Here is a 23,295-nt window from a genome sequence, read left to right on the forward strand (position 1 = left end):
AGCTTATAAGCAATGTGTTCGTAGATGGGGGTGGGTGGGCTGAACTGTTAAATGAACTGTAAACAATGGAAAAAGTTGTGTTCAGTCCATTTTCGGACGACGACGCACTCACTTTTCCGGGCATGGTATTGTATTGCTATACAGTGTGAAACAATCAGCTGAAATCACTGGCCATGAACGTAACGACAGTGGCAGCTAGATCATAGTATCTAATCAACTAAACACAAAATGTATTAGAATGCTGATGAACCGAACAACAGTTTCGTTTACAAATATTCTCGTTCATGAACCAGTAATCTGCAATTTGTTTTCACCGTTTCAACATTCAACTCTAGTGTCCCATACTAACACTATTTTCGTATCATATTGCTTCAGATATAGGTGTTGAGAAGTTTGCTATGAGATATAAAACAATGAAAGTAATGCACCATAAAGAAAATCGCGAACATGGACAAGGTCCAACGTTTCCTCTGACATTAATGAGAGCAAGGATGTCCGAAAATAATGTCTGGAAAATACAAACGTGTGACAACTTACATTAAAATAAAACAACAACATTAATTTAACTTCAGAAATGGGGACTCTGAACAATGTAAGGAGGGAGAAAGACTGTAAACGGTCATTGTACAGAATTTACAATAACCCACAAAAGTTTCAAATGTTTATAAGTTTCAGATCATTGCTTTGCAACTTTCTTAACCAATACTAAAAACACCGTGAAGTGAAATGCATGGCCCAATGGCTAGATAGGAAGGTTCTTTTGGTTTTGTTCAGAGTATCCCTTTTTCTTTCCCTAAAAGGATAATGGACACCTATCAAGGACTCCCTAAAAGGATAATGGACACCTATCAAGGGTCGGTTATTTCTGTACCGAATACTCATTTTACCTCTATCTGAAAAGCCAATGGACAACAATCAAAGTTCTGTTGTTGTGTTCCGAGTAATCATTTTTCCTCTGCCTGAAAGGCCAAAGAACACCTATCAATTATTTTTGTTCTTGTTCTGAGTACTCTTTTTATCTCTGCTTCAATGGTGCCATATGTTACTTAAAAAATAACATACCTCATCAATAACTTCTGTTAAAACCGGCCGAATTCTGGGTGGAGGATAATCATATTCGTACATGGACACAATCGCCATGATCAAATGCCTTACAGACTCCTCTGTTCCATCTACATCCAGTGTTAACCAGTCTTTGACATCTTCATGCACACCATGTTGTATTGTTTTGAACGTAAAGTTCTCTATATCAACTCCCATCAGAATGGCGAGTGACAATTGATGATCAAAACCCTTCATGATGTTTAAATCAATTAATTCTACCAAGTCGGGCGTAATTAGGAACATGTTTATTTTGCTTCTTCCATGGGATGTATTATCAGATGTGACATCATTAAGGGCAATGTCAATTTGATATTTCCGTTCACCAAACTTGGATTGGAGGTACGTCGCCCACTCGGTACCATCTTGGGGATGGTAATGGATGGAAATCTCCTTTTGAATGGACATCATCAGGAAGGCTGACAAGGGACCTATCACTGTAGCAGAGAAAGAAATATTTGGTGGTTATATTGAGAACGATCTGGTATTAAGGTAAAAGATGAGCTACGACGCATTGAATTTCAATGTATCTATGACGAATGTATCCTCCTATGTAAAATTCAGATCATATATAATATTTTTTAATAACGGACTAATTCTCGACATAAGGGTATATTTATTTTAGTAAGACAAGACTATTTGCAGACGATAGCTCATTCTTGTGGACTTCAAGCCTACATAATCGGCTGCATTACTAGTTCCACCAAAATAAGAACAGGAATTTCATAATCGAAAACTTAGAATTAGTATCATAAACACATTGGAAGTACTTATAGAAACAAAATGAATAGCATGTTTGTATCTGCCTAAAATATGATCAATGTGTTTAAAATACTTGATTACAAAAATTAACTAAAAAAACTATTGAAAAAATATATTTTACTTATTTTTATGCCTAATTTGGCAGTACGTTTGAAGAAATTCTCAAGTTAGAAAAAAGTGCAACTTGAAGCAAGAGTCAATGTGACGCATAAAAAGAAGTGCATCAGCTCGAAATATATGAGGAAACCGACTTCCCTACATTATCAGATCGGTGTATATATAGCTAGTCCCATAAAACTATATATGGCATTTTAACATATTTACATGACTGGTGACGGAGCTATTTCTGTATATGCGTCCCATGAGTGTTGATATAATTTAAATCACTTTCTTTTTAACTTTATGAGGACCATATTATCCATCTTGAAGATTATCTTGAAGTATTGGCAAGAGAGACAGAACTTTATCACAAGGTTGAAAAGTTTCTGTCACTATACCTTGGACCTGCCTTTATTGTATTTTTTTTTTGGGTGAGTATTCTGAAGATTATATCTCACTACATCACAATCAAAGATTTGATCTAAATTATTAAAGCCAGAATCCTCTCTTAAACGTTTTAATTAAACAGATTCAATGGTCTATGGTAAACGTGTCCAAAAAATAGTTCAAAAGAACTAAAACTGGCCATGAATCTACAATACATGGAAACATTAATTTAATTGCCGGCCAATATAATTGGTGTAAGATACTGTGTTGAGACGTATTGACTCCCAATCGATCTTCCATGTTAGTTTCATGAATTATGCTAAGAATTTCCTGTTTATTTGACATAGGCACCACAATTTGAGAGCTGACTGGCCATTCGTCAACAACGGGTACCTCAGATAATCTCCATTTTCTCATACGGATCCCATTTTTCAAACAAGAGGAAGTTGATACCTCTACAGAGTCAGATTTGCTAATAGCCATCAGAAACAAACAGGAGATCGCAGGATATATTTTTCTGTTCGACAACAATAAGAGAATGAGTAGTTACAAAGGGATCACAATGATCAAATACCTTTTGATTCAGGAGCCAAAGTGACCTCATCAAAAGTCACCCAAAATGAATAATTTCCTGATCAATTTCATTCTCACGCATGTCTAGTAACTGCAGAATCGGGGAATAAATCAGGTATTTCATTTTCAATAGGATCTACCTTTAAATAAGGCTTGTCAGTTACAAGTGGATCAACAAGAACCTTGTATCCAGCTAAGTCATTGCCTAGCAATAAGTGAGCACATTGAATGGGAAAAGAAAATGGTCCTGAAACAATGTCTGACGTTGAATTAGCATTATGTAAAGGAGTTTGAATAAAACCACATTTTACTTTCTGAACAAAAACACTATCAGAAGAAAAAGACTTCTCATATAAAGGCAAAGTAATGATAAAAAGGACTCTGAGAAGTTTGTGTGTCCCTCAATATTTAAGTAGTGAGGATTGGTCGAATCACCCATAAGTAATATAGAATCTTTCAACATGAATGATTCATAATTCTAAATAAAGGAATCAGACAGGGGCTTATTTGACCCCAGAAATATTTTGTTTCCAATACATAACCATGATTTTGACCTCTGAGAAATAAGAGCAGTTGGAACTGCCCGGTCTTTATTCTGTTGCATATTTTTAACTTCAAGCAATCAGAAATGATGTACGATATTTTCTCGCAATACGTGCGCGTAGGACTAGATCTGATCAGTCTTATTATACTTGGATTCGTATTGGTTGTGAAAGATTGAAATTTGTAAGTACTCGCTTGAGACTGATTTCGTTTCTAAGTAACCATCTGCTGGGAAGAAAACGTATTGTACTGACAAATGAAACTTTGTGAGGCAAGGAAAATTTTTCAGATATACGAGCAACATTTTCAGAAGTATCTTTCTTGTGAGCATCAAAGTAAATTTTGAAGTCACTATTGACGTAGTTCTTAAACTTTTCGACTAATAAGAGTTGTCTATGTTTTTCATAATCTTTATCAATCTCTTTAGACGCACACCTCCTGTCAAATAGTTATTTGTTTTAACTAGCAAACGTGACATAGGTTTGGTTATTTTCTTATTCGCCATTCCGAACTCTGTCGATATGCCTGTCTCAGATACTAGTTCATAACCCTTGAAGATACATGTTTTGAACAAAACGTAATCAGCACCTACTGCTACTGACTGCAAAGTATAAACTTCACTAGATTTGTCAATATGTACACTCTGTAATAACAATGTCCAGTTTTGTCGTGACCATTTTAAATTCACTGCAAGTCGTTCAAAAAATGAGAAAAATATTCATCTACGTCTTTTTCGTTTAAAGAGGATGCTAATCTAATATTTTTGTAGCATCAAAAGGTGAACTTTCATTAGTGGAGTGCTTTTGGCTTCCAGTTCTAACTCTTTTAATCTTATATGAAAGTCACTTTCTTCCCTTTCCTTTGTATTTGCAATTTCATTTGCATCTCTCATTTTTGTTTAATTTGTCTCTCACAAGAAATGATGATGATTCCAAAATAGGAATGAATCTGATTGTTCTGTTCTCTCTTAACATACACCTTCTATTACAACTAAATTTCAGAACATACCCAACCTGACGGATCTTGTAACTCAATTTATCTCGAACTTGCCTATCCATGTAACCTAGCCCAACCAATGGGAAGTTACTGAATTCTTCTAGAACCGTCCAAACCCCATCCTCCAATGAGAAATTAACTCAAAGTCTCTTTAAGTCTTATGTCTTATTAATAGGATTATTATTAGTAATTGTCAACACACAAGTAAACTTCTATTTATAGATCCTATGTAATTTAACGCTCATAACCAAAGAAAATCTGTACAATTTACAGCCATGAATAAAATTTACAAAATTTAGATTAAAAATCATGTACCAGTAGTTACCAAAAATATAGATATATATAACAATTGGGAATCAATATTTTTCTTTGCGTTTCTCTACACCTGAGGATGTAGTTATTCTGGGTTTTCATTACAAAGTTCTTCACAGAATTCGCTACACTATTAATAGATTGCTTGAAATGAAAATTCATTAATCGTCATGATGTTCGTTTTCTAATAAACCTGAAGAGATGATGCTTCATTTATTTTGGATTTCATTTTGTAAAAACAGTATAGATAAATTGATCAGTTATTCCAGATACGTGTTCTACTGAGTTAGATTTTATTTATTTGTGTTATAGATACCACTTTAAATGGAATTAGAAATACAACAATATCGAAGATCATTGTGTATGCCTAAATCTGATGAAATAAGTACCTATATACTTATAGATTTAAAAATTGCATTCAAACGTTTGTCACTTGCATAGAATAAGTCAAACTTTATCTTTCAAATACTGGAATTATGTTCGACATACTTGTACTCCTACGCAGGGGTAGAACTAATTAGAGAACGGTGGGTAAAGATTAAATCAGCACTGACAGCTTGACAGCTTCTCGATATATATATATATATATATATATATATATATATATATATATATATATATATATATATATATATATATATATATATATATATATATATATACTTGACCAATTAAATAATGTTTCTGAAAAATAAAAAATATTTTATCGGGAGGGGGGTGTTTATTGTTCAGATTTAGAATGTGCGTATGATAGTGTAGCTTTACATGATGGCGTCATTTGTACATGTTAGTAAGGCGATACCCATTTTTTAAATAGTCATGTGATGAAAGAGATATAATCTATCAGCGATATACACTGGCAAATTATGGTCATACATACATAAGATGTGGGACAATTACCTTTAATTCTCTGTGCCATGTAAATGGACACCAAATGGGGTCATCTTGTAATACAAATGTATCGCTATATCAATTACGTTACTAAATCTTAGGCCATAAAGTACTTACAATTCTTCTACGGGGTGGCGACACTTGATCAGCATTACAAAAGGATCATCTGTTAATTGCGGGTGAGATAACAAAATCGGATTTTCTTTAGTGTATAGGCGATAACAGCTTGATGAAAGTCTTTAAGGAAGACATATCCTCTAAAGAAACGAACAATATCTATCTTCACGTTATCTTCAACCGTAACTTGGTTTCATACTGTGGTAAACTGGTATGAAATCACCCGTTGTCTCAAATTCAAACGGATAGTTGTGCTTCCTTGTCATAAACCCCCTTGATGACACTTATCGCTGAAATCAAAGCCCCCAATATCAGCGCGTAGGAATGGATAGTGAAGTAAGATCGATATCAACTGGAGATATGTTATGTGTGTAGTATCGTAACAGTAGTTTTATAATGTTGTTTCTGATTAAGATTAAAATCTATCCCTATGACTTTGTCATTACATCATACGCACACGCAAGCGAACCCACGCGTGAAATTTACCACGAGGATCTAATCCATGAGTCAAGTCATGTGGAACAGAGTACTTCAACCTAGACCAGTAACCAAACAAAAATATTGTTATCGTACTACTTACTCTGTCAAAGATCCACTGTTTACAACCAGAAAGTCCAGGACCACTATCCGAGTCTACTGTTAAGGCTACACAGCGTCGCAACAAAGGTTATATGATAGGTAATTATCTATAAACATAGCCTTTGAAGTGTGGGTATAAAGCAATTTAATATACCAATATCATTGGTATATCACATTGTGATTTGCTCATGGTATATGAATACGCATAATGAACATGTTTTTATGGCTATTATACTCTCTAAACATGGACATGAATTTCTTGGAATATTACATTTGAAAAGGAAAAAATAACAAGAAAATGATTGTCATGTAAAATATTGTTTTAAAAAACTAACATTTTTCTACAAAAACCAACCATACTCAATCCAGGAAATAAATATTATTGAGCTCCACCCTGTGTCGTCTGCTTCTTCTCTATCAACACAGCTGTTTCCAGTCTCTCCCTCTGGCAAAAATCAAACACTGCAACTCTCTGGAAAAAAGAAAACAATGACATCAGATAAGGAGCACGATGATGAAGCAACAATGATTCTACTAAACTGTGAGTTATTTGGAGAGTTTGATAGAGACATGGCTGAGACATTTGTAAATGAAAATGATCATTGTGTTAGGAAAGACGGATTTGTTAACCGTGAGCCTGATGATATACTGAAATTTATAGAAAGTACGCAGAATGCAGACACTTTAAAAAAGACGCTTTTTGATGTAAGGCTAGTGACAGAATTTCTGCAGTTTAAAAAAATGAACTCATAAATTTACACAAAATACACTCATCTGAATTGGATCAGCACCAAGCTGGTTTAATACGCAGTGTTAGGAGAAAAGATGGATCTGAGTTTAACTCAAACAGCTTAAGAAGAAATATGCAAGTACAATCATAAGAGGAACAGACACGAATTTTTCATTAACAAAGGAACCTCATCGGGCTAAACAAAAACATTTAAAATCTAAAGGAAAAGTAAACAAACACAATCGGAGTCAACCGATCACAGACGAAGAAATAAATGCCTTGTATAGCAAAAACTAATGGAGATGGAAACACCTGAAGCCATTGTTAACACACTGTGGTTTAACAACTCCGTGCATTTTAGTTTGAGGGGAGTGACTGAACATTACAATCTGAAATGGGGAGATGTTACACTAAAGAAAGATGTGAATGGCTTCGAGTATCTTGAACTCAATGAAAGGCAGACAAAAACAAGAACAGGAGACAATCTCAAGGACATCAGGGATATTAATCCTAAGATGTATGAAAACAAAATCAACAACGAGAGAGATCCACTTGCTATCTACAAACGGTATGCTGCGATAAGAACATCAGACTTTTGTCAACGTGAAGATCCTTTCTATATGATTTAGGAAACAATTCGTTGGAGTTTCAATTAACAAACTTGGATGCATCATGAAAAAAATGAAAGTAAAGGCAAATGTTGCAGCAAGAAAGAAATTAACAAACGCTAGTAGCCGAAAGTACCTAATTCAGAAGTTAAGAGACAAAAACATTCCCCCAACTGATATCATGCAACTTTCAGGGCACAACAATGTACAGTCTATAAACAGCTACTCAAACATTATGTGACTAACAACAACAGATGTACTACAATTACCTGAGCAACAACGGCCACCCAAGTAAAGATGCTGTCAATCCCAACCCCCACAACAAAGAAATTTCCAACTGCACAGCAACAGACTGTAGTATGTCAAGTTCCAAAACGTGTAATATTCAACAGACTGTAGTATGTCAAGTTCCAAAACGTGTAATATTCAACAGACTGTAGTATGTCAAGTTCCAAAACGTGTAATATTCAACAGATTCAGATTATCAGTAACCATTTCTACGGATCAAACATCACCGTACAAAATATGTTTGTTACGAACCTCCCGCAAAACGTGAACGACATCCCTAACTGGGTCAACTTCTTTCAACAAGCGAATTCTCAAATAGGGCACACACAGCAGAAACGTTGGAGAATTATTGAAAGTGACACTTACAGTCAGTAGGAATTGCGAAATATGGACATAAACGATATCAGTGAAATGTGGTTAAAGTTAAATTGTTTAACTACCTCTTGTTCCTTCATTATTTTTATGTTTCTGGCTCGAATTGTACTGTTGCTATAGATGCAAATGGCCGCCCTGTTACTGTTCATGACAACAAACGCTGCAAATTCAATGTTTGCATGCACATTATTAAAACAATTTGAAATGTCAACTATCAGCCTTATGATTTCATTTTATTTAATATTGATAAACGAACATATAAGAATTAATACGAATGAAGTGTACAGGAAATTATGAATCACTACAGAACTTCTTGTTTTAGCGTACATACATGTGAGGTGCTGTGAACAGTCCCCTCAAGTGCTCTGTTTATGGCAGTCAGTTTTATCTCTCATATAAAATGAAAACTTGTATGTGGTATAAATATATATATATATATATATATATATATATATATATATATATATATATATATATATATATATATATATATATATATATATATATATATATATATATATATATATATATATATATGTATATATATATATATATATATATATATATATATATATATATATATATATATATATATATATATATATATATATATATATATATATATGGAATGCTGTCTACAACAAGCTCCGTGTGATCAAACCTACCTGAGGCGAATTGCTTCCTTCCTACAGAAGCTTCCTGAAGGACGAGGTAGTAATTGCACGAATTAGTATTACTTATATAACTCACAATAATATAGCAATCCACCTGAGTACGTTTCTTTAAATGAACACTTCACCTAAAGGAGCAATATAAACGCTTATTTCAATATTCAACCTACATGCAATCGTTATTAATTCAATAATAAAAGATAAATTACGGTGATTAGCATTACACACAGTGGATACAAACGCAAAGGAAAAAGGTTTGCATATAAGCAATGTATTTGAATAAATATCAAGTTTCTTTAAGAAATTTAAATTACAAGACACATTTACCATGTCAAAAGGTTCCTTCATCCGTTGAACATTGTGATTACGATCGCATGCAGGTTGGAGACAGATATAAGCTATTTCGGTCAGATCAGTTTCACATGAATGCTTGTCATCAAGCTCTTTCGTTTAATGAACAGTTTGTAAATACCAGTTACGCGCGCGTCATGCAACGCCCCTCATATGCGATCATTGCCAGTAATAACGTTTATAGGAACATAGAAAACGCCAAAAAGTGGCAATTAGGTAATCATATTCTTTATATGCACAGGTGTAAGGTATGCAAATTAAATCCAAACGATCTAGTACTGCATCAGACACAAGTCATTGAGGAGTATCTAACAAACATTTACCGTTGGATTAGAAATCGAAGTAAATGGGGGTTCTAGACCAAACGTAGGAGTGTCCTTTTATCTTATGAGATAAGGGTTCTGGACCATCTGAACTATAAGGCGATGCACTGGGAGTTGTGGTCCAAACATATGAAATCCACTGTATTTTTAATGTAAAAACAAAATGTGGGTTCTGCACCAACTATATGAAACCCATGGTATTCTAATTGGAAAACCATGGGAGTTCTGGGCCACTGGATGGTGATCAGATTCTTGTTGGTTGTGTACCATGGTGGTTCTTGACAGTGAGTGAACATAAATGATGAGGTGATATGTGTTTTACATCAAAGGAACTGACCGCCGCCTGATGTTTTAATGTTAAAACGACAACGCTAAAACGCTATCGCAGCAGTATCGTTTATTGTCGAAGGAGCATAAGCCCCTTTGTTGACCAGCAAGGTGGAAATCCTGTGTCGGTCTGATTTGAAAGTTCTCATCGTGTAATAGTGGAGACCACAAGCCAGGGCCTCCCTGTAATGATTGATCATGGAAATTTTACTGACGACGGTCATTTTAATGCCTTCGGATTTTCTTCGCCGCGGCCGTGTCCATCTTGATACAGTAAATTTTGGAGCGTAGACCTATAAACGCCGCAATGAACTCACCATTACACGCGTCTTTGAACTTTGATAGGATCTATTTTATTGTCTGCGCTGTAAAACAGACTATGTCGTGGGTAACTGCTTAGATGGAAAAGTTCTTTGTGATCAAACATAGCCTGATAAAGATCCTCTGTCTGAATCTCGTAGAGGAGTGAATCGGTGTCGGCCATGACTAGATGACGCAATCACCATATTGTGATTTGATGAAGTCACAATGGAAATCCAACATGAGCATTTTTTAAAGATCGAGTATGGTGGCTCCAACGTGCGCAGGTTTGTCGAATTTTAGATCTGATTTTTATCTAGATTCTACGGCTACCAGGTGTCCGTCTAAGATTTCATGTGGACGAAAGCCTCGGACGAGACAAGCTTAACATGGCAGCATACATCATTGACGATTTCATTTGTTTCCATTTTCGGATATTTTCCATGGTCTTTCCGAACACGCTTTTGTTCATGAGCTTGAAGAAATCCTTTTCGAAATCCGTGGTGGCCAACGTCAACTGCTGCGTGTTAAAGTCAATGTACCTTTTCATCCACGGTGCTTGATTTAACTTTAAAACTCGATGAACCTTGTTCAGCACCAGCCTGTATTCCATAGCCTAATCGAACAGTCGATGATGTAAGATATATTTGGTCTTGTTAATGAGATTCGGCACAAGTTCTTTTAAATTTGACCTCTCCCAGACCGAACTCGTATTTCTGCGCCAGTTGCCGTGGATACAGTATCTCGTTGTCGACCAGAAGGCTATCAGTGCAGAATGGATAATCGTTGTGGAGCTCGTGCATGTGTTCAGCATAGGTCAGGTCGACTTCGACGAAATAACTTATCTCGTCGACGTAGCCAGCGTATCACTCCTGACAAACTGATCTGCAGCAATCCAGTTAAAACTGCCTACGTAAAGAGACTGAGACATAGCCGAGCTATACGGATTGTTTTTGCAACACATGTGGCTTAGGTGCATCGTTGTTGGACAGGTACTTGTTCTTGGCCAAAACGTGTTCTCTTACTAACGATGGAAATTATACCTGGTATGAGCTGTTCGGTAAACATAAAATGTGCGGGTGGTTAAAATTTGAGCTGTACTCGACTTGTCTCCAGCAGTACAACCTGTGCCAACCCAGGCACGGTGAAGTACTAGATCGGGTCGAGCCGGTAAAGTTTCTGGCAGGTTTCCCTCAAATTTTGAAACACGTTCGCGAGTAACGTCCCATTCGTTTCCAGGTACAGATCGTGGTAATCCCCGAGAGTCTGGCAACCAAATTATTGCCATACCGTCAGTGCTCTGTTTTTATTTGTCGTCAACGATTTTGGACAGAATTAAGTGGGAATAAAAAGCGTCTTTCCGAGAAAAATAAGTTTCATCAAACCGTGACCAGCAATCGATGTACTCATAAAGATAAATTTCTTTATGTCTGAGCAACCTTTCCCGGATGGGCCTGGTCGAGGTGAACGAAGGCAGGGCAATGTTTGGGCATTTTGTACAAAATTCGCTGACATAAACTGGAAACTGTCTATGAACCTGAAGGAGCAAATTGAGAACGACATGTACTTTTCAAAATTAATATTGATGCATCTGATTTCGGTTCTGACGGATAATATGAGTTTTCTGCGCGACGGATGGTTCAGCATAGTCACGATATAATGCCCATCATATCCTCGTAGATTATGAGCGATCACTGGAGTGAAATCTAGATCCTCAAAGTGGAGGTTGCATTGGTCATGTGCGGCGTCGCGGTAACGTCCAGTGATGTGATACTGGTCTCTTACTTGTACGGTTTGACAGATGTGACAACGAACCGCCTACCTGTGCTTCCATTGCTGTTCTGGCATGAGTGGAGTCGGTGGCGCTGTATTTTTCTGATATCGGTGATGCGTTTGTACTCCTTCACTAGTTATTCAAAGAATCAGATGACTCGGTTAGGACAAAAAAGCTGTCTAAATGGCGGTGACAATCTTTCATCGACACCACATCAGGTTCTGTAACCGATTGCGCACGGCAGGTTCTGCTACTCCACCCTCGTTAAAGATTGATCAGGATCAGAATGATAACCTTCCTCTTTTTCCAGTATCGCTTGTTAACTATTTTTCCCTCAGGTATATGAACAGCCTGTGTTTCTTGCCAAAAAGCTGTAGCCACGTACTCGTCCACCTTTTCATGCCATGAGAAATGTAGATGAAACGCTCACTGTTATCATGTTTGGTGCACTGCGAGCGGCACTAACGACAAAAATTCATTGATTCAAATGAAATGCGAATGATAACAAAGTAAACTAACACTGTGTTCTTTGGCCGATTTTGAAATCATTATCAGGTAAACAGCGCAATCTTTTTCCCGAGTCTTGTTTTCCTCTGTGCTAAAGAAGTTCGAATGATAGATGATTTTGTGCTTTCAGTTTTGGGACATATTTGACTTCTGCTGAAATGCGTATGTGATCTGTTTTGATGCTATCCAAATACGGCTTGTAGTTGGGGACGCGATCACTGTGATCTGCGGAAGGATACAACGCGAAGAGCATCGTCCAGACCAGACAATGATCGTCGTTTTTTTAACATCCACGCACGCTTTAGTCACTAAAATCTTTTTGGGTAGTTGTACCTATTTATCTCGGGGTGTACTTGGATGTTCACTCCTGCATAGATCCACACCGATCTTCTCTCCTGGTAATCTTATATGCCATATTGTATAAATGACTTGACGTTGTCGACTATCGCGTTGATATAGTCAAAGCGAGAAATGATGATCGACCTTGATCTCAGCCAGACGTTAGCGATGTTTTCTTGTTCTGCCGCCTGAAATGAACGTTTAAAGCGACACTACGTTTGATAGCTATATGTGTTTGAATTTCTCGATCAACGATCGATTTCAACAGTTGTTGAAGCAGTTCTGTATCAACACCACAAGGAAGCATGTGTGGATTGTCGTAAACAAAACCGTTGTCGGCACCTCTCTGTGCGTTTTCGATATGTCGTGCTGTCCGTGATCTCGCCCTATGACCTTAACACGTTTGAGGTCGATCCGGGGAAGCTTTTCAATCTCGGCATGCCCTCGTCAACTAACGATCTCGCTTTGAAGTTCGAGCACTGCCGTCCTCGTTCTGGCATACACTGTGGGTTTCCCCGTGAGCTCCTTGTACTGGTCGAGTAGTTATTTCGCATAGCGCTGTAGGGTGATGATCTCTCGGTCGATAAGATGATCAAATTCGTGACAAGATCACCTCCAGGGAACTTCCACAGGAGCTAAGGCTCATCCAAAGCAGCATTCGAACTCGGGTACCGTGCTTCTCGCTGTAAGATCCCTAGGTAAATCTGGCTCAGACGACGGATATGTTAATTTCGTAGAATGAAATTTTGTCCGTAATTGAGTATAAAATTCACGCGGTGTTTCCTTCTCTCCTTCATTGCAGCAATTTTTCAGATAAATTTCTTTATCTTATATTATATATGATTTAAAAATATATCTTTAATTGCTTGTCATTTTTCGATTTCTTTAATTGTCTGCATATTTCGAATTAGAGATAATTTAATTATTTTAGTAACAATATAGCATAAGGAAAACGGCGTCACAAGGAAATAACCGATGTCAGTGATTGTTTCAGAGCAGGACGGAGAGATGCAATAGAAACTGCAGAGGCGAATACTTTGCACAGCACAGCGCGATGACCAGAAGAGGAATCTCAGGACCTCAGAAATTCTTAGTATGTGTAGTTGGTGTTCGTGGACGCTTATACGGTGTCAAAACCGCGGAGCCGAAACATCAGGGCGAGCAAATATTATTATGAGAGAGTAATCAAATGCAACAAGATCAAGAAAACCACATTGATCATGGACGACTACATGACACAGATTAAAGATGACGCGATCAGGAAACAACAGTAGCAGGCCTAACGCTATTGGAGTCAGCAACTACAAGAATAAAAAAGCAGTGTTACGAGATTTTGTCAGAAATTTTTGTTAACCAGCTGTGATTCCTACATCGAAAATAATAACCCTGTATGAGCCTGTTGAATTCTTTTCGATGCTTGCATGAGATGCTTTGTTTCACGAGGAGAACCCTGTCGTAGACAATGTCAGCGTACCATTGCCATAGAGATCTTTTTCCTGCGCCGCCATGAGCAGCAGTAGATCTGTTTCTATGCCTATCACTTTGGTGGGTGTGAGCGGCACATTGATGTAAATGTTTGCATGGTACGTATTCAAGATGGCATCCTCGTGATCTTTACGGTTTTCGACAATGTCATAGGCGAGGTCCCGGTTATTGTCGGTCATGTATCTCTACTTTTTTAGACTATTATAATTTTACGAGAGTTTTAAAGTTTTCCTTTCCCATGCACTTCACGCAGTGAGTCCGGATGAGGTTTTTGCCAAAGATGACCCTGACTGCATCATTTTCAGACTACTCTCGCCGTTGTTCTCGCGTGAGCAAACTTTGCCTGCCCACCACCTTTATGGGTTTCGTTGCGGTAAGTTCTAAAGTGATAGGAACGTTGTTTTTCACCACGGTCCATCAAGCAGGCTTAAACGCGTGTCTCTCATTTTGATAGGGTGTGTGAAAACGTCTTGTCGTGGGCGTGTGCCTTTTCGAAACGACTCAATAACATCAGTCAACATCGGTGCAGGATGTCGTCAACCTTTCTCAGCTCGCGAATAAGCAGGGGCATGGCGAATTTACTACCACGCAGGTACGACTGGATTTTGCTAGGCACTTTTTAAAACGCCAACATGGCTTGCTCTGTATTATTTTTTGGTATCCAAAGCAGGCTCAATCCGCTTGATCATCGCTTGTAAAGCCAGTCCGGCTCTGGATAAAATCAGCATAAACGGATTGGCCGTGGAGTCCAAGGACACGATCACGGCTGAGGTCTCCACTAGGTGTTCCGCTGAGAAGATTCACAGCAAGAGTCGATAACTAGACTTTTCAATGGAAATATCGGTAATGCTATTCGACTTCTCGTTCGACTAATTATCGTCGATGTGATTAAAATTAATGATCAATTTCTTTGTATGATCCTGGTTCTACTAAATTCTGAAATAACACATCAAGTTTAAGCGGATTGCTCCGTCATGAAGCTCATCCACTTTTCCACGCTGAGCGTTTCAGGTTTGCCTGCTGAAACACTCAGAAGAAAACGCAATCTCGTGTTTATTCCGGTTATGTGCCTGAGCCTGACAAGATCCTCCGGCGTGTTCGGATTCACCTGCAGATTAATAGTCTCTAAGTAGCTTTAACTAGTTAAAGCATGAGGAGTATTGAGTTTATGGTAGTACCTATAAAGGTGATAAAATGACGGGTTGATTATTTTTACGTTGAGGTATACTTTCTCGTACACTAATGTCTCATGAACAAGTTTTGTCATGATATCCTCGTTGGTCAGTGTCATCGTGATGTTCTTAGAAATGCGAGTTTTCTGTTCGCGATGACATTGTGTATCTCCTATTTTGCCTCTAGAGGATCAGTGACATTTTCTTTTGGAATGCAACTACCAGACCTAATGCGGTTTCAAGTTCAGACTGCGACAGGTTAAGACTTTCCAGGTAATCATTCGCTGCTGTAACCATGTCCGGAGCAATTGTTCCATGTTGTTCATACAAGAAGAGATACAACTGCGCCTCCATGGCCTTGTTATTTTCAATAACATTGTCTGACTCGTCTTAGTCAGAGGTGTTGTCAGGTTTCACGGGTTTATCTGGCATCGCCATGATCGCCAGATGGTAGGGATATATCCATAATAGATACCGGTCTTCTCTAAATAATTCTGCTTTTCGAATTTGTGAAGCAGTGCATTACGATTTTTAAAATTCTTTTGGGCTACGGATTTTTTATGCATCTGTGATCTTCCCGATATATTTGTCATCTGCAGCTTTCATACCACGCCGCCGTGTATTTCATGTAGCCATGATGGCTTCAAAGATCTCGTGATTTTATTCGGCCATGATGCAATTAAAGATGTCTTCGATTCCTCTGACCAACACACTGCATTCTCTATTGTTGCAAAACGTCGTCACAGAGTTCCATTTGTCCAGAGCTTCTTGTCTGTGTTCCGCTACACCCACAGATTTTGTAGCCATCAGTCCATAATCTGTTTCGGCAAATTGTGCTGAATCGTTTCTGAGTTCTTTCCGCTTATGCTTTAATTTTTGCAGGGTGTCATAGGCAAATTTTGCTTTTTATTCCACGGGATCATCTGCATGTTCTAGTAAAACGTCAGTCTCAAGACATCTCGAGTTATAAATACAACGCATGTCATTGGTTTTATAATGCAATATCGTCCACAGAAAATAGCTTTAAATAACTGTCCCCGGGATTCGAGGGCTATGCCGTGGATCAGTAAACACTGTACATGTATTCCATCTATGTTTCAGCAAATGTGAACTCCTGGAGAGTGTTTCCGATGATTATCGTGTTCATGTACAATGTAGTCTATGTCGTGTCGTCCATTTTTTATGGCTTCCTATCTGGTCATCATCTCGTTGTTGTTGCTTGTACGTCCAGGTGAAATTTCCAGAGAACTCAAACGGAGCCGTGATCTGAATCCAAAAGTTATAATAGACCCCAAGGTGATTCAATCGTTGCCACTGTTGGAGGGATACAAGTGTTTAGCAAAAGTGAAATAGGCTTGCATGGATGTCGAATACTCCAAGGAGGCGTTTTTAACACCGTCGGACTGGACGATATCGAGCAGGTGGAGAAACTGGATTAAGACACGCACAAAATTGTCATGTTTGACGACATTAAAATAGGCAGCGAGGACATGGCGAAAATCTGCTAGTATTTGTCGTTGTCGCGAAACAAGCACTGTAGCAGCATTTACCCGACGTAGTCCTACTTGATGTGTATAAATACATCTGACACAACACGGGAAACTTTGTGTTGTTTTCCTGACTGGATAACCGGCACAATGGAATCATCGTGACAAGATTCAAAGACTGTTACGTCGCCGGAACGTCCGGTTCCTTGCACGATTTTATGACGTTTTATTGCGATGCGGAGACGGTCTCTGAACGATACCGGAAAGGATTTCATGAATTTTATGTCCCTGACAGCTATGGGATTTATTCTTGCCGTTTGAGAAAATCGCCAGTAAATGACAGCGCGAGGGCGTCCTCTGAAAATGTTTCGATTAACGGTAAGCGTTGCGTTAGCGACTCATCAAGGATTAAGTGGGAATACAGGTATTTCACCTCAATGTCCCCCAGGAACTGTTCAAACCTATCACCGACGCAATTGCGGATAAACAGGAAACAGCATCTTGAGAGGCAGCCACGATCGCAGCCAAACAAACCAAGCTCATGGAAAAATTGACGTACCTCGAAGAGCAGAGAGAGGATCGAGACCGGCAGATGATGGAAGCGACGGCTAAAATGATCGACTAAGTCATGGTGGTAGAATAGAAGAGTATCTAAGCATGACCGGAGAGAAATTAAGATACATTCTGATCAAGCGTAAAACAGACAAATTTGGCGTTTCTGCGACATATTACACTCTCACAAACATGATGTTCACGGAGGACATGCACATATACCATGGCGTGGACACGGGCACACAGGTATTGCAGGATGATTTCGCATCGTTGCATCCCGTTTTCCCTTTCGATGTGTCCAAGCACTCCGAACATCTCAAAGATTCCCCAGCCGATATCGAGTTTCGGTGCACATTGACTGTCCTGGTACGCTATACGTGGTGACATCAGATCGATTTATCACGCTAAGCGTACTCAACAAAAACATGAATGTCGTTGTGTAGACGACTATGACGTAGCTGGAAAAACATTTAAACCTTCTTTTCTACATGTCCCAACCAAAGTGTGGTCAGCGACAAACTTGCCAGAGCCGAAACTAGGTAGTAGAGCTAAAACTACCTGTGGAAACTATGTTGGTCAAGGTGGATCCAGAACCACACATGAGGACCTGATATGCTCATGTTGACTCATTGACAGGCTGCCTCGATCGTTAAACAAAACATGCCGCTCGGCCAGGAAAAAACGCGTGCTAAGATTGTCTGCATCCTAGCTGCTTTAAACAAGACGGATTTATCGTGCCGCTGTTAGCCGTTATCGCTAGGACGTTACTTCTCTATCTGCTAGGTTTTGGAAGAGGACTTCAGCTTCCTGAATTTACACAAGGGACTTTCCCGAAAAGAATTTGCGGGGTCGCGAGAAAAGAAAGGTCTAACGGAGTCACCGTTGTCCAACTTTGAGCGTTACGATGAGCGTCAAAAATTTCCGAGATTTATTTTCTAATTATCAGTTGCCAGATAAGATCGATCCAGACGACAAGCTGCGTGATTAACCTGCAAAATTATGATGGATTTTGAATTCACTGGGTCAATGTGGTGAACGATTAACGGCAATGCGACGTCAAGTATTTCGATTCTTTCGGTTTACCTCCTCCCAACGAGGTGATCAGGTATCTAACAACGGGTCATCGCGGTGTTGTGTATAAATTGTTACAGACTCAGGGTGGGTGTCTTCGACAGCACGTGTGCCTGGTACCACATCCGTTACATTCAGCAGAGATTCCATGGAACGTGACATGTGCAATCCTTCTTTTCACTGAGAACAAAAACTACTTTTCAGTGAATGTGTTAGGTATAGCACAATCTTGAACTTCTCTTGTCTCAAGTGCAACGATAGAACGTGCAGCAAACATTGAGTAGAAGTGATGACAATAAATGGTCGCCCCATGGTTTAATCGTTCTGCGAGATGTGTGGAGCCAAAAGATCGCAGATCGTGATGGGCCGCGTGAAAATGTCTCAGGCAGAAGCGTCGCCGGAAGCATAGGAGTTACTACAGGCATTGAGATCTGGACACGAGCTGAGGTATCTTCGGATAGAGCGGAATCTTTGTGTGGGAGGATGTGTGCGATCTATTCAACGTCAAATCCTGAGTGGCACCGTCAATATCCATAAACTCATCGCCAAACTCCTCAGACCCAAAGCTGGTTTGACGTTACAAGAAACCCCAAGAAAAACAACTGAACGAAAACAATCAAGCGCTGCCCGGTAAGGAGTCTTATAACGACATAGATGCCATTGTGCTGAAGCACAAAATTTGTTACAGGGTTCACCCCGACGACAAATATGGATGCGATGAGTTATGGTGAGAGATTTTAAAGAGATTAAAAGTTGCACAAACCTGTGAGTAAGCATTTTCCACGTCGTAAGATCATAACTGTAACGATGGACGACATGTGGTCAGCGGATCACGTCGAAGTGAGAGATTACAGCTCGTACAACGATGGTTTTAAGTATAGATGTGTTTAGCAAATACGCATGAGTGGTTTCTCTGAAAAACGAAAAAGGAAAACTATATTATTGAGGCTTTGGACAGCATTGTGAGTAAGAGCAGACCCGAAAAAATTGAGTGGATCATGGCAGCTAATTTAACAATAAAACCGTCTCGGACTGGTTTCAAAAAATAACGTGGAATTATACAGCACACAAAATCGTACAGAGGGTTTATAAAACTCTGAAAAACCGCATGTGGAAGAGATTTGCCATCGATAACACCAACCGGTATTTAGATTTTTACCAGAGATTGTGAACCAGTTCATTCACACCAAGCACAGAAGTATCAAAATTACTACCACGGAAGCGTCTGAGTGGGATCGAAAACAGGAAGTGACTGACGCCTTTTTTTTTTTTGGTATAAATTTAAGATCGGTGATCACGTGAGAATCCGTAGACAAAAGCACGTTCGAGAAAGGATTCACACCCAAAACTGGACTGAGGACGTGTTTATGGTGGATACAGTAAATGAAACGCTGCCGGTCACGTACACGCTTAAAGATGCCTTAGGTGAGTCCATCCAAGACTCTTTTTAGGAGCAGGAACTGCAGAAAATAAAACCAAGACTTGTTCAGAATCGAAAACGTCATTTCGGCAAAGGTAAGACAAAATCTCTCATGAATGGTTTTATCTCTTGGATCCACTTGCGTATGAGACCTGGCTGCCAGTGTCAGTGCCTCCAAACTAGTCTTATCGTAATTCAAATGCTTGTTAGCCTCATCAAAACGTTTCAAAATAGCATCGATGGGTTCTTTGACGCTTGCATCTAGTACAGCTGAGATCCATGGCCAACTCCACGGCAGTAGTTCTAACCCAACCCCAACCCCCCATGGAAAGGCGTTTCCTGAAACGAATTTGCCTGATCCATTTCGTATACTGATAATAAACGTCTCATATGCACACAGTGGTACACAACCAACATTCATCTTATCACCATCCAGGACCCCCATATTTTTCACATTAGAATGCTATGAGTTTCATACATTTGGTACAGAACTCATATTTTTTTTCACATAAAGAAAATACGATGCCTTTAATACGTTTGGTCCAGAACCCCCCATGCATTACCCCATAGCTCAGACGGTTCAGAACAGGTATCTCATAAGATAAAAGGGCTCTCATAAGTTTGGTCTAGAACCCTTTTGTTTTTTGCTTTACTACTAATCAGGAAATATTTGTTACTAAAATTCCTAGCTAAAAGAGTTGATATGTCTCTAAATTAGCAACGATGTTTGTAACGCACACAAAATACCTATTACCTCTATGTCATCTGTTTTTCTTTGGGCTTTCTCAGATTTAAATTGAGCTTATGATACCAATTTACATAAGCTAGTAAGTCAGCACGCAGCTTAAAATGTGTAATGCAACATTCATCTGGTGAAAGACCTTTTCTCAACTGACGCTTTTGGAGTACTACAGATTAGGCTGTAAAGTACTACACTCTATCTCCGAAGTGGCGATTCTTATTCAGTATTATGCAAGGATTATCTGGTACTTACGGCTGAGAACGGAGAAATGTATTTTCTGCAGAGAATAGGCGATAACTGCTTGATGAAATTCGTTGATCAAACACTGGCTCCAAATAAACAAACAATCTTTATCTTCACTTTATCTTCAACTATGCTTGTTCTCTGAATGTGGTAAACTGATATAAAATCACTCGTGCTAAAATCAGCCGGATGTATGCACTTGTTATAAATCACCGTGTAGACAAGAATCGGCAAGATGATACAGTCAGGTATCCAATGTCAGAACACGGTAATATATAATGAAATAGGATGCCTATTTAGATGTTAGTTACCTCGAGTAGGATATTATAATAATAGAAGTTCATATATTTCCGCTGATATATGTGAAACCCCTCTACTCCTATAGTTTTCTCCCCATATCACACGTACATTTGCGAACCCACGCGTGAAAGTTACAATGAGATAAGTTGTGAGGAGTAGACAAGTTTTGCCTAAACCAGCAACCGAATAAAATTGCTTTTATTAATCTACTACTCCGTCCGCTGTCCCCTGTTCAAGACCAGAAAGTCCACGATTACGACCACCGTCCACTGTCCACTGTCCACACCCATGATTGTTTATCATATTATTATAGACGTTTCTGAGAATGTGATAAAAGCTCGGTGCATTTACACGTGAACGTACACGTTCATCGTTTGTATCAAGGTTCGATACACAAACCGGGCACAACATAATCGGTGGATTGACCAATTTGTAAGCTCAGCGTTCAAATTCCGTTTATATCCGGATTTCATTTATATTGTCTTCTGCCATATGTAAGCCTTATTTTTCATATCGTTCTTCTATAAATTGTCTATGAGTTTAGCGACAAAGGTAAGGACATGTCTTAAATGTTATCTAATTCACCGACTGAATACTCTCACATATGTGAATGTATATCTATCTGGCTATACCAGATATTTCTTTGACTTAAAACTATAAATAATATGCTTTAAATTATTCCGGAATATGCCAGGTTTTCTACAGTAGAGCAATATATTGAGCGTTCCATAAAATCTGCTTGACATTATTCGATAAACATCAACTACAAATATGTGCCCTTTTCAGCTACAAATATCTCCCCTTTACAGCTACAAATATGTCCCCTTTACAGCTACAGATATGTCCCATTTACAGCTACAAATATCTCCCCTTTTCAGCTACAAATATCTCCCCTTTACAGCTACAAATATGTCCCCTTTACAGCTACAGATATGTCCCCTTTACAGCTACAAATATCTCCCCTTTACACTACAAATATCTCCCCTTTACAGCTACAAATATGTCCCCTTTACAGCTACAGATATGTCCTCTTTACAGTTACAGATATGTTCCCTTTACAGCTACAGATATGTCCCCTTTACAGCTACAAATATGTCCCCTGTTCAGTGCTGTCAGAACCAATTTGACTAGGCCGTCAACAATACAGAATATCTTTTTCAAGACTATTTTTCTGCAAACTTTGATATAGTAACGGGTTGAAATCTTTAAGTGTTTGCAACATTTTCAGTGCAGAAACGTAATCCAAATAGATGACGCTTTTTAATTAGCTTCAGTGTAATTCACAAATTCTCGTTATATCTGTAATGTCTGAAATAAAGATGGAGGCTATGTAAGGTAATTACTTATTGTCTTGTATTGGTCTTTCGAGAAATTTGTTTACAGAAATGTGTGACCGAGATACGAGGCTCTGATTTCACCATATATATTCTGAACTGCGAGAGGATTGTTTGATGATATTTTAGATTGGCAAAGATTTGTTTTCTTTGAGAGTTGGAGAGAGACTCTTTGATATCCAAGGTAAAACATAATTTTGAAATTTTGCAACTACTGAATTCTGCTGTTTCTATATGATTAAACACTCGTATGCTAAGTATGCAGAACGAAATTTTGAATTCTGACCATCACTTTTTTGCATTTAGGCCTAATGACCCGATTAGACACATTAGATCATAGACTGGTAATACAGTCAAGAGATAGTCTTCTTTGCCTGAACCAAATTGATGGTTCATATGCCTCAACATAGGAGCGATAAGGTTAGAACTTCTCCCAGAAAAATTCAAGGTCCCTGACTGTGTTTCGGATCAAGCGTTTGCATGAACGATTTCCAAGTTGATCCATGTACAATTTAACCCTAGTCAAATGTAGAATT

The 23,295-nt window shown here is 38.5% G+C and overlaps 1 protein-coding gene across 10 annotated transcripts in view; it reads right to left on the reverse strand.

The window, feature by feature from the left end:
• LOC149806011 (uncharacterized) overlaps positions 1–23,295 on the reverse strand; it is a 58,715-nt gene that overhangs the window by 34,735 nt on the left and 685 nt on the right. The window contains exons 1-4 of one of the 10 annotated variants that reach the window (XM_089950852.1): positions 21,135–21,390; positions 19,484–19,633; positions 6,721–6,832; positions 1,063–1,538 (exon numbers count right to left, since the gene is read on the reverse strand). In XM_089950852.1, the coding sequence (XP_089806978.1) occupies positions 1,063–1,538; position 6,721 (477 nt within the window). In that variant the 5' untranslated portion in view covers positions 6,722–6,832; positions 19,484–19,633; positions 21,135–21,390. Of the gene's footprint in view, positions 1–1,062; positions 1,539–5,781; positions 6,120–6,361; positions 6,518–6,695; positions 6,833–19,483; positions 19,634–21,134; positions 21,396–23,295 lie in introns of those variants that run through there. The other 9 variants (XM_089950855.1, XM_089950851.1, XM_089950858.1 and 6 more) reach the window with 9 other exon arrangements.

The sequence above is a fragment of the Sinohyriopsis cumingii genome, chromosome 2 (assembly GCF_028554795.1).
Source record: "Sinohyriopsis cumingii isolate HCF-2022 chromosome 2, ASM2855479v2, whole genome shotgun sequence".
NCBI lineage: Eukaryota > Metazoa > Mollusca > Bivalvia > Unionida > Unionidae > Sinohyriopsis > Sinohyriopsis cumingii.